Genomic DNA, 12692 nt, shown 5'->3' on the forward strand with positions numbered 1-12692 from the left:
ATGGTCTTCCATTTTTTCGTAATGTGGGTTTAAATGTTTGGCTGTATCGGGTAGAATTTTTAAGAAGTTTACTGTGTTATTTGCACTAGCTAGTAATAATGCAGACGGGGGAGTGAAGAATATGGGTTGGCTTGCTCTCAAAACTAAAGATGCTGTTGGTAGTTACTACTAGACTAAGATACACACGGTGCCTGTCTTAAATTTGAGTATTGTATTGCGCCTGAGGTACATTTGAAAAACAACCCTTTGGAGTAACCTCATGCTCAAGACCACTCTGCTGTGTGGGGTTTTTTTTTAAACACATCATGTTAATGGTTCAATATATCTAACATCAAGCTACAAGAAGTGATGTCCTTCCAATCCCAAGTGCTTGGTCTGCCATTCTTCTGATTCCATGGGAAGTTTTGTAGTGTTCTGAAAGCTATACCGCAGAAAATGCTTAATTTTCTTTTGTAAAGTCTTTTTTCTGCTGGCTTAGGTCCTTAAATTGACTCACAGTGGTGTCATGTGAACACCACCACCATAGACAGCCTAAAAGAAAACAGGAACAGTGGCTGTGAAACTGGGGGCTGAGACAGAGCCACATGTTTGTGCCAGTTAGCTGTTAGATTAGCATAGCCATAATGTGACACTTTACTCTGAATTAGAAAAGTAGTACGTAAATACTTGGCAATTTTAATCTTCTTGCACCTTGTGTGTGCATTAATGTTTAGTACAACTATATGGGATATCATGTATTCTAACATTTGTACTGCAGTAGCAGTGAAAGGGCAACCAGAGCAGGACTCATTGTGTAATATATGGAGAAAAACCTTAAAATTGATAAGTACCTGCTAACAAGTTTGTATGGTGGTTTTGTTGTTTGTTTGTTGTCCTCTTCCCCGCCCCCCCCCCCCCCCCCCCCCCAATAAATGAAGACTACTGAAAAGAACAAACCTGCAAACTTTACTGGATCAAATGACCTGTGTGCTACCACCTATGTGAGTAGAGTACCGTCTTCATTTCTAAGCTTAAAATGAACTGGGTCATGGATGGTGTGTATAATAGAGATTAATGGCAGCATTTTAATATCTTTTAATCTTTTAACAAAGACAGAATTTTTAAATTGTTGAACACAATGACTCACTTGTGCCACAAGGCAGTTCTAGGGATATTTTCTATTATTAGCTGTGGCTTTACTGTACATCTTTTAGGGACTTTTCAAAAGTCTGGAGTACTCATTGGTAAAGCTGAAGTCATGGGTTATTTTGGTTACTCAGCACCTTTGAAAGGTATTCTCTAGCATTTCTGTAAGGATAGATTCAGCACTAATGACACAAAAGGATTATTTCCGAGGGGTTTATTTTTTGTGCCTTTAACTCCAAAGTAGCATTTTATTTTGAGATCATCCAAGTGTTTGGGATGCTCCTTTGTCACCTGGCCACCCTTTTAGATGATGGGTGTGTTTTTGAACAATGCACAGCAGGCTGTGTGAGCGCCCTTTCATTCAAGCCCTTTTGACAAATGACAAATTACACTTATATAATGCACATTGTACTCATCTGGTAATTTTCTGTTCTTCCATGTCTGTAAATCAGCCTTTTGGAAACACAACTCAATCCTGTGTTGAGGAAACTGTAAGTAGTGAATACACATTAATTTAAAACTCAAATCTTTGAATACTGTATATATTACTGACAACTGGTAGGTTCTGTTGCTGTGTAAACCAAAACATTTTGGGCATCTGACAGCAGAAAGTTTCTTTGTGGATTCAAGATATTTCAGCTGCTGTTGCTGTGCTGAATAAAGTGTGGCTTTGCAATTTGTTGAAATTTCAGACTTAAAAGTAGATCTAAAGCAGAAGTAAAAGAGGAAAAAGCAGCAGAACAGGATGATGATTGTGTTTGAGAGATGAGCTGTACCTGCAAGTGTCCCTGTAAAGTATCTTTCTAGAGTGAAAGGGCTTAAATGGCCAACAGACCTGTGTCAGTGTTCTCTATGTAGTGGTATGTTTTTCAGAAGTTTGGTGTCAGGGTTATAGCTGAGTGTTCGTTACCTTTTGGAGATTACAGTCAAAGCCTTTAGGATGACAAAGTTGGTATAATATGTTATTATGCGGGCTGTGATCCCCAGTTGCCCCATAAATTGTTCTAGTTTTGTTCACTTCAGCAGAAACATTAACTGCTCAGATAAGAATTTCCCAGATCTGTGGTAGGTCTGTGCTATTAGGAGTGAAAAACTGTGCTTTGTACATGAAGAGAAAGAAATCCTTGAGGAGCAGAAGCTGAGGTAATTTTGGAGTTGTTTGTAGGCTGAAGGACACTAGCCTAGCATCTTATACGTGTGCTGGTGACTGCAGGGAGCAATCCCGTCTGCACCATGCACTTTGTACCAGCTGACAGATGTAACGCTCCCAACCCCGTACTGACCTTGGACACCATGCCTGAACTGCGGTTCCTCTGGGAAATTTTTCAGTAATTCCATTGGATAATGGCCCTAGCTTGATAATGTTTATTAGCATCAAAGTTCTTACGAAGGAGCTGTGTCTAAGGCTGGACAACAGGTTACCTGCTAAGACAGGTTACACCTGTCAATATGTTAAAGATGGGGGAGATGGGGATGTGGTATCTGTTTGAGGTTACGAAGGGGGACCACTGTCAAAAAGAGCACCAGAACGCTGGAGCTCCTGGTTCAGAGCCTGTTTGCTGGACTAGGAAGCTACTTTAGGTTAGTCTTAAACTTTAAATAAATAATTGCTTAAATTAATAGATTTCAGAAGATAAATTCTCAATGCTCTTCAGTTTTTATTTGACGTTGTTTATGTTGGTGTGGTGCTTTCTGTTAAATCTTTGTAACAAAATAAAAAAGTAAACTAAAAAAAAAGTTCACCCTTGTAGTGCAATTAAAAATAGACCTTGAAGTGTATTTAGTGAGTGATTGTAATTTCCATTTAAATTATAATGATCATGAACTTAGAGCATTTGCTATGGTTTGAAAGTCTTAGGCATAAAGCCTGAATAATGCATCTGCTCTTTAAATTCTTCTTTTACAGTATTATGCTTACTGCTGCATATTGGGGTTCATTGCTTGCTCGGTGTTTCTTCAAATGAGCTTCGAACTCAAAGTTCTCCTCCTGTCCATTGCTGTGACCGTATACCTCGTCATTTTTAATACCCTTCAGTATAGAAACATGAGCTTCTATGGCAACAGTACCAGGTGCAGTGTAAAGTTTCTTATAATTGACAATAATGTTTTGTTAAAGGTCTTAGATTTTTTGTACACTTGCTGGAATACTGAAATACCAAAATCTTATAAGTCAGGCATTACAAAGCTTTCTGTAAAGTTAATGACATGGAAATCATATTAGGCCATATCACCTTTTTTTTTTAGTATGTTTTTTTTTTAAGTATGTGTGTGTTTTCTGCAAAATTGTGTAATATGTCTTCTGAGCTCTCTGGAAGCTTAGCTTACGTTAAAGATTAAGGGGTAGAACATTAGTCTTGTAATAAGGTTGATCTGTTAAGCTATGAACAAAAGTCTTGCTGAAAGTCTGCTGTTCAACTGCTTGTGAGACCTGCTAGTCAACAGGATAGCGAACTCTTCATTTAGTTAACTTACTAACTGCATATGGTTTGAAAAGTAACAGCAATTTACCTGATCTAATTGAAGAAACAATAAAAATATTTAAGAGGAATCACGTAGAAGGCTTTTACTGTTCATTTGTAATCTTTCTCAGATTCTCAGCATAGTCTCATAGCTGAAGGTTAGGATACATTTATTTTGCAGAGGCTAACTGTGAGCTGTCATCACAGCTTAAAAAAGCCTAAATGAGCTCTTAATTTAGCCTCTTAATCCCAGGCTATTGATATAATGAGAATTTTGTTTGATGCATTTGTGAAAATTAATAGGTGTGGTAAAACAGACTGATCTTACTGTGGAGGGAGTGGTGCCTCAGATTTGTATGGCACTACACACAGGTGTGATTTCATGGCTGTCTTTGTTCTAGCAAAGCAGGTCTTTGTTATCATCTTTCCTGCTGCAAATAAGAAAGTTTCTTTTCTTATTTCTAGGTTTTGTTGGCTCTTTTTGTGGGGCAGTGTGGGGTGGCAAGCTGAAACCGTGCAATGGAAATTAAGATGGCTTCATTAAGATAAAGCCGTGTTTACTTGACCGTCTCACTACAATAGCTGCTTAACGAGGTTTCAGCACCCGTTTTGTCATCGTGTGAAACACAGTTGGTGTACTGAACCGAACCATAATCCTTCCTTGTTATGAGGATAGGACCGAATAACCAGCCGGCCACTGGCACCAATGAACAATAGCATTGGTGCTGTGTGTCTGAACACAGGCACCTACTCCTGCTATGCTCTTCTTCCCCTGCCTTCCCCCCTCCCCCCTTACGCCCCCACCCCCCCTTAATTATGCGCATTTTTTAAAAGGATACAGATAACTATGTATTACTTTCTTGTTTTCAGGCTTTTCATCAAAGAGCCAAGGATAATGACTAATTTATATCTGGTTCTGTTTTACATAACCCTAATTTTACTTGCAAAACAGGTATGTGTTTAAAAAGCAATAGGCTAGGTCTTTTACTTGCAGCAAGTTGATTTAAATAAAATGCCAAAGTGTTGATCATTGAAATTGTGTTGTAAATTAGTATAGATTTTTATCTTTTTTTTATATTCTTGTACTTAGTTGTAGATAATGTACTCCGCTTGTACTTAGTTAATGCAAAAATGTTTACAATGAAAGGATGGGGAACATTTTAATATTTTTTAATAGTGTTTGCATTACAGAAATCAAACTTTCAAATTCTTCCAGTTTTTTGATATGTCAATGTTAATTCTAAATCAAGGCAGTAATTCAAGATAAAAATAATCACCATATTACTAAAATGTCATTTTGGTAAATAGACCTGATGGTACCCAAATGGCATTTGTTCATACTGACTGCTTCATATTTTTCTGAGCTTCCTTCTCAAAGCACATTTTTCATAACTATATAGGCTCCAAAGACCTTGAAGAAACTATTGCTACCACACTTTTTGAATATTTTTCTAATATTTTTCAGTAAGATATTATATGGAATTAATTTATCATATTCGATCCCTTTGCAGATTGATTATTACTGTCGACTGGATTGCCTGTGGAAGAATAAGTTTAAAAAAGAACATGAACAGTTCGAAACGATGGAGAATGTGAACAGGCTTTTGCTGGAAAATGTACTTCCAGCACATGTTGCTGCATATTTCATTGGTGAGAAACGAAATGAGGTATGTTTGATCTCTGCTATGTGGCGGACAGTAAATTGGACTTCTGTGACAGAATGTCATGCTAACAAGCACACAGAAGGCTGTAGGGTTATGTCCACTTCGCTGCTTGTTTGTATCCTAAGACCTTTGTAAACCCAAGAATCTCTTATCTACATGGTCTCAAAAAATGCAAACTTTCAGTGTCAGTCACTGAAATGTGTTTTCAGCATTGGTAGTTCGGCTTCAGGACACAGTTTAAGTTTGGCAAATATTTAAAAAGGATTTACTGCTTTCCAAAGACTGCATTTTACCAGGGAAGATAGGCCTTCTTTTTAAAGAAGTTAGTTGAGGAACAGTTAGTATCTCCTTGGTAACAATCCCAGTGCGAAGTTCACAGATGATGATTTTTTTTAAGACGTCTATCTTTTTCTGCTAGTACGTCATCAGAATAAGTATTGCTGATTTCACAGACAGGGTGAGTGTCAGAAGACTGGTACTGTCCAGAATAGACGAGAATCTTTAAGGTGTGTGTGCGCGTGTGTGTGTACATGAGTTTTCCCTTAGATTAATCAAAATGATTAATATTTCTGATAATATATGAGATGCCCACTGTAAAGTACTGTAGTTGACTTCATAGGAAAACTGTAATTTGATCACTGGTTACAAAAAATCATCGTAGTTTTAAATACCCGTGGCAGAAGGTGACTGCTAATAATGTGTGAATATATTATTTCCCTGTAGGACTGGTACCATCAATCTTACGACTGTGTCTGTGTCATGTTTGCATCAGTACCAGATTTTAAGGTGTTTTATACTGAATGTGATGTCAATAAAGAAGGCCTGGAATGCTTGCGGCTGTTAAATGAAATTATTGCTGATTTTGATGAGGTAATTGAACTTCTGGCAGAAATGGACCTGATTACATATTTACTGCAAAACAAAATGTTTCGCTAGATCTCTGAGTATTATAGGGGGGGGGGAAGGCTTTTACGCTGAATTGATATTCTGACTTCAGCCTTGCGATCTTGAAAGATGTATTCCCATCCGATGGGGTTTTTAAACTACGTGGTCTACTGCATTAGCAGTACGGTTTGAAAGTCCTGGATTTCACAGCTTTATTTCAGCACTTGTTATTTCTCCTGTGAGCAGGCAGAGCAAAACTATGAAACTAATCCTCAGTACTTCCTTACCTAATTTTCATGTGATTACTGGTATTCCTGGAGATGTATAATGCTTATTGTAGACAGTATAAGATTTCTCCTTAAATCCCACACTGAAATATGGTATTAAAGTCTAAAGTTGCTATTTTCATTCCCTTCGAACAGCTCTTGTTAAAACCTAAATTTAGTGGTGTTGAAAAAATAAAAACCATTGGAAGCACTTACATGGCAGCAGCTGGTCTCAGTGTTACGCCAGGCCAAGAGAACAACCAGGTACGTTGTCTCTGAAATCTGCCTCTGGTATTCTGGGTGTACGTAAGGTGCATTTCTAAGGAACAAAATGTGATGTGATTACATGTAAATCACCAAGAGTGACTTTCTGAAATGTGGAAAAAGATAATAGAAGTGTATTGTCTCCTGTTGAATTCACTGTTCTCCTCTAGTTCCATTTTTTTTTTTTTCTAAGCAGGTATTAAGTCTGTAACCCCAGCATACTTTTTACATCTTTTATCTTTGATTCCAGTAGCTTAGCATTTCAAGGTGCATAGCAGAATAGCTCTAATAATGGGGAAGTCAAAGAATGGCTGCCAAAAAAAGAAAAGCCTGTCTCAGAGTTGGACAGTAAGCTTTTTGTGATACCTGAGAACTGGCACAAAAAGAGAATCCTCAAGTGCCACGTCAGATCCGAATCTGAAACTGTCTGTCACCCAGAGGAATGCCAACCAATTTCTGTGCTCAGGTTCACCTTCACTGTAGCCAGTTTGTCTATGACATTAGGATGCATGTATATAATGTATACTAAAGATGTAAAATTAAATCTGAAATCCTAAAGAACAGACATAAATTCATTATAAAATTTAATTGTATCTTGCTTGTTGCCTCATAGCCATTCCAATTGAATTTAATATAGTTTTCAAATCCATTTTGAATGTTTGTTGAACTGTGCGGTTCTGCACAGTTACAAGGGTGAGTGGCCTTATCCTTACAAATCCATACTTTATTCACTAATAGTACTGGTTTGGAATAGTAGCCTGACACAATCGTTTGTAATTTGATTGTTAATATGTGTTACTGTTTGTGTAGGATAGGGAAAGACAGCATGCTCACATTGGGATTATGGTGGAATATGGAATTGCCTTGATGAGTAAACTGGATGGCATCAACCGACATTCCTTTAACAATTTCCGCTTACGTATTGGTAAGTTCAGTTTGTGAGGAATGTGAACCCTGTCGCTCCGTAAAAGTGAAGAATGGAGTAGGGTGATTTAGGTAAATTACTGAGCGCTGTTGACGCAGAAGGCTCGGACACAACTTATACGGCCAATGTGATCAAGTTAGTGCCACTTTATTAAGAGACTCACAGCAATTTGTAGTCGACAGATGCTATTAATAGACTCACACCAATTTATACCCCCAGCTAAAAATACACATGCTACGCACGCTTTGTTATGTAAAAGGTGACAGGTTAAAACTACTTGTTCACACGCTTCCATCTCCCCTAGGACTGGTCCCGCTGTGGTGCCCACACGCTGCTCCCCCCTTATGCAGGCATCCTGTTTTTTCTCATCTTTCTGTCCAGCTCTCTTATCTCTCTGCGAATACACAGTTTCTTTGTCTCCCTTGGCCTTGCACACGTCCTTCACAACACCTGCAGCTTGTTACAGCCGCGGCCTGTTATTACAACCAAGTTATTCGGTCTGGATTGCTCATAATATGCCCGTTTCCTTCCAGCCACTCCACAGAGCGCTGTGGAGCCCTTCTCAGTATCGAACGCAGTATTTGGATTATTATAAAAATCTGAATAGCTGAAGGTAGTGTTGTCTAGTCCCGCTTTTTAAATCTGCCAAGCTCCTTCATGGGTGGGCTTTTCTAATCACTGGAGGGAGCAATACACGGACTGTGGCTGGATGAGTTTGGAGAATTAAAGGTAGGGATGAAGAGTGAAGTACCCTGTTACTAACTGTTGACTAAAGGCAGTATTGTCATTGTACAAATGCTTATTTCTATGTATTAGAAGTAGAAAAGGAAGAATTTTGCTTTGGCCTGAACTTTGCCTTAGTTCTTTCTCAGAATTCCCATTTTACAATGAATAAGCCATTTCACCTCTCCTGAGCCTCAGTGCTAGTATTTATAGAACAGTGGTAACGCCGATCGCTGGAAACACGTTGCAGGGTTTCTGTTTTGTGGTTTTATTCCCCTGAAGTTCGTGACTTACGGCTAACAGTGAAGGCAGGTGTCACACGTCCTGCCTCGGGAATGACAGCTGCTTTTGTTTATGCAGGGATCAATCATGGCCCTGTGATTGCTGGTGTGATCGGTGCCCGGAAGCCTCAGTACGATATTTGGGGCAACACCGTGAATGTTGCTAGCCGAATGGAGAGCACGGGGGAACTTGGGAAAATCCAGGTAAACGTATGAGCCTTGGAATGCCTAAGAAATCGTTTCTAATTGGGTACGGGTGTATTTTTTTTAATATGTGAGTAATCAGAAGGATTTCACAAGAATTTCTGATTCTTTTCACACAAAGGTTACAGAAGAAACAAGTAAAATACTACAGGAGTTGGGCTATTCGTGTGAATGTAGGGGACTCATTAATGTCAAAGGCAAGGGAGAACTAAGGACTTACTTTGTTTGCACTGAGACCGCCAAATTCCAAGGTATGGGACTGAACTGAGGCTACGACGAAGTTAATCAAAATAGGCTTAGAACTGCCTCCCTTCTGTGAAGAATTAGAATTTCCCTCCTTATGTGAAGGACTTTATTCTAAAAGCATATATATATATGTACGGTTCCTATTTCTTCTACATCTCAAGAGAATGGTATTATTATTTTTTTTTTAAATTGAAAGAAGTTCTGAAAAGTCCCTGGAAAACACGCAACCGCCAGTCTGCAAAGGACTACCTTTTCCTGAAATAATCTGAGGATTTACCTGGAATTGCCATGAAGCATTTTTGGTTAGTTCCTTTCCTTACCTGCACTGTGGGAGTCTGAACAGCTCCGGTGACAGCATACGTGGATGCACTGTAGAACTTGTTACCCGCGTTGAAACATTCCACTGCTTCATTCTTTGACACACCCCTGCTTACAGTATTGCCTCTGTCACAGACGTGTGGGACGATGCTCTGGGCGCTGCTGCGTAAGCCCGCTTTTAATAATGCTAAACAGACTTCACAGCAGAAGATGGCTGAGTAATGGAAAGAGGAACGCGAGTAAACTCACAAATATATCGTATGATAATTGCGCTGGGCACCTTTTGAAAAAAAAATATTAATTGCACAGTATCAGATGACTTTTTTATTGCCTTTGCCTCCTCCATAGCATACCTTGTATTATGCAAATGTTTTCATGACCGTTTAGAAATAACTTTCATCTAGTTCAGAGTGTTTACATTATATTACGTGTTCTCCTTTGTATTTCTGTGCCTCTGTATTTAGTGTCTGCATGTGCATTTTGTAGTCACGTAAGAGAACGTCTTCAGAATTCTGGCTTTAAATTTCAAACCCCTGCCCGACCTTGAGGAGCGCTGAGCACCTGCAGCTTGTCCTGCATGCTCGGTCAGACAGGCTCCGAGAACAGCTTGTGTCGCTGACACCCGGCAGGCATTCTGCGTGCTGACTGCATTCTTGAGGGCACTTACGGAAGAAAAAATAATGTTTTCAATTATTTGGAAACAAGAACAGAACGGAGAAGACAGTATTAGAAACAGCAGCAGGTACCGTACCAATGGAACCGCATCTGAGGTGGGATTGGGGTGGTTTTTCCTCTTCTTTTTTCTTCAAATTGAGTAGCCACTGGCTGGTTTGTGTACCTTTTAAAGGCGGTGCAGTTTATGAAACAAATTGGTTTTGAAGGTTACAAAAGAATGTACGGAAAAAAACATTCGTAATGGAAGTGTTTCAGCAGAGCCTCAATACGGAAAGTACGCGTAGGGTGTTAGTATGCTCACGGAAACTGACTGGCTGTAAGGTAGTTTAGTTTGTAGTTTTCAAGCTGTTAATGGCTTTTTCTAATTTCTCAATTAGCGTTTTTCTACTTCCTGCAATCACTTAGTCTGCTTTCTGCTGGTGGAGACGGTCCTATTTTGTCAGGCTAACATCTCGTGCCCAATTACATGTGTTAACTAGGGATGGATTCCCCCCTCCCCCCGCTACACCACCTGCGGTATGACGGAGCAGCACAGTGATTCAGTTCTACGCCTATTTTGTTCAGCCTTACTCTTCTGCAAAGCTGCATTTACTAAATTTTCTGGGTTTACCATTAAACCATACTGGAGAAGCGTTTAACAAGCAGTCCTATGCATCACTGCCGCTTTCTAATTACTGTGTAATTTCCTTAGAAGATGAAGTGACTATGTTTCAAGATGGGAACAAATCTAAATATTGTCCAACTGTGGATTAAAAATTGTGCTTTTGTAGCCTTTGTCGATGTGGTAGGTCAAACTGTGCGTGGTAAGTCTCCAACAGAAAAAAGCACATTAGAAAACCTTAGTTTGAGGTTGCCTGGTTCGTGTATGGACTCTGCTGAAGAACGAAGTTTCACGCTCGGTGTCTTGTTAGTGTCAGGTCAAGTGTTACAGTCAAACCTTACGACAGCTTTTGCTACTCTTGTACGTTGTGTATGTGTAGTAACAGATGCTCAGCAAGCACTTGTTGCGAGGTATTTATTTATTGTTTTGTAAGGACCACACGTGTGAAAGGCTCCTCACAGCAGCCTTTGATGTCATGTGTGAGGTGAAGTGACTATTTGCCTCACGAATACATTCTGCAAAGTGCATTATGCCTATAGGTAGAGCTGGCTCCAAAGTGTTTCTGTTGGCAGACGTAGTAGAATGTAAACGTAAGTCATCTGTGAAAGAGAATTTGCTGCCTGTAACAGCATTTTGAAATGCTTTTGTTTACATGGTATTGCCCGTCAGGCTAGGAACTTGCTTGGCTGTAACTGCAAGTTAACCTCATTTAGAGATGCGACGTGACGAGCTGTAGCTCTCGAATGGGCAGAAGCGGGGGTTTGTTGCGGTTTTCAAAGGCCGCAACGCGCTGCGCCGCTCGCTGCGTGTGAGCGTACTGCGCGAGGCCTACCCGGGGCAGTTAGAAACCGCGCAGTGCCAACGGGGTTGTGCCTGAAGGACGACTTTCTCATCAGCACTGGAACTGCATGAGAGCTATAGTCAAACACAGAAAAAGTTCGATTTAAGAAGCAACTGTATTTAAATCATTGTTTTCGGCAGTCCTTTTGAGTGAACTGTGAAATTTAAGACTGAGGCAATAACCTTGTTGAAAAATCTTCCTTACAGCATTATTGTTTTCTTAAACTGGAAAAATGGCACTGTATCTAATATGAAGAGCTAACAACATCCTGACTTAGCTAGCTGTTTTAAAGAACAAATGTGTTTTTACCGTTAAATAAAAAACTTCCTGAAACTTGTTTGATTTTGCAATTATTTTGATGAGGATTCCTATGAAAAGGAGGAATATTTTATACCCCTCTAGAATTAACGAGATTGGTTTTACCAGTAAACTTGATATATTTTTTTTAAAAAAGAGGTGTAGGTAGAAAATATGTAAAGTGAAACTGGCATTCAACAGCTAACAAGTAATTTCAATACTCGGTTTTCTGCCAACTGTGGCTTCTGCTGTGCCGTCTGAAAGGTAAGTGATGGGAAATGAGATGCTACAGAGCAAACCAGTAATGGTTTGGCATGGCGCAGTTGTGCATCTCGTCTTCTCCTGGGGCATGAAAATGACTTAAATATTAATGAAAAAATTAATTCCCTGGAGTAGTATTTCATCTGCAGTTACCTAGAACTGTGGAAAAAATCCTAGTGGTGACTTACCATTATGGGAAGACTGAAACTACTGGAGAAAAACGCAGGTTAAAAGGTTCAACCTTTTTGGAATGAATTTTAAGAATTGTGGAAATTTAAAAACCATTAAACACTTCTGTAGCCATTTTTAGAGAGGAGGAAGGGGAGCGCAAGGATGATGTTGGCCATGAGACGGGGGGGCAGAGAATGGAACTTTGAATTATGCCTTGCCTTTGAGCTCCCTCTGAGTTCAAGGCCGTGCCCCCGCACACATTAGCAATGGCTGATCAGGTGGAACCAAAACACTGCAGGTCACTCCTGCGCGCCTCCAAGGTTATACTGGAGCCGGGGGGTAAAAAGGCGCGACACGCAGAGCTCCCCCGGGATGCCTGTGGCAGAGGCCCTGGCTCTGTATCTAATGCTGCAAAGGTGCTTCAGCTCTCCTGTGCCCAAAAGCTGGATTCTCTGTCTGCTGTCTTGGTGAGTAGGGAATTGACTT

General features: G+C 39.8%; 1 protein-coding gene across 5 annotated transcripts in view; it reads left to right on the plus strand.

Annotated features, from left to right (window-relative positions):
* The window catches only part of ADCY7 (adenylate cyclase 7), a 67849-nt gene extending 56035 nt beyond the window's left edge, over window positions 1-11814 (plus strand). For all 5 annotated transcript variants that reach the window (XM_056360387.1, XM_056360388.1, XM_056360391.1 and 2 more), the window contains 10 exons: window positions 918-980; window positions 1578-1616; window positions 3032-3195; window positions 4455-4536; window positions 5096-5251; window positions 5972-6118; window positions 6556-6663; window positions 7474-7588; window positions 8672-8796; window positions 8918-11814. In XM_056360387.1, coding sequence (XP_056216362.1) covers window positions 918-980; window positions 1578-1616; window positions 3032-3195; window positions 4455-4536; window positions 5096-5251; window positions 5972-6118; window positions 6556-6663; window positions 7474-7588; window positions 8672-8796; window positions 8918-9064 — 1146 coding nt within the window. In that variant the 3' untranslated portion in view covers window positions 9065-11814. The remainder of the gene's footprint in view (window positions 1-917; window positions 981-1577; window positions 1617-3031; window positions 3196-4454; window positions 4537-5095; window positions 5252-5971; window positions 6119-6555; window positions 6664-7473; window positions 7589-8671; window positions 8797-8917) is intronic.
* Window positions 11815-12692: the final 878 nt, after the last annotated feature.

Source organism: Falco biarmicus, chromosome 15 (genome assembly GCF_023638135.1).
Source record: "Falco biarmicus isolate bFalBia1 chromosome 15, bFalBia1.pri, whole genome shotgun sequence".
NCBI classification, from domain to species: domain Eukaryota; kingdom Metazoa; phylum Chordata; class Aves; order Falconiformes; family Falconidae; genus Falco; species Falco biarmicus.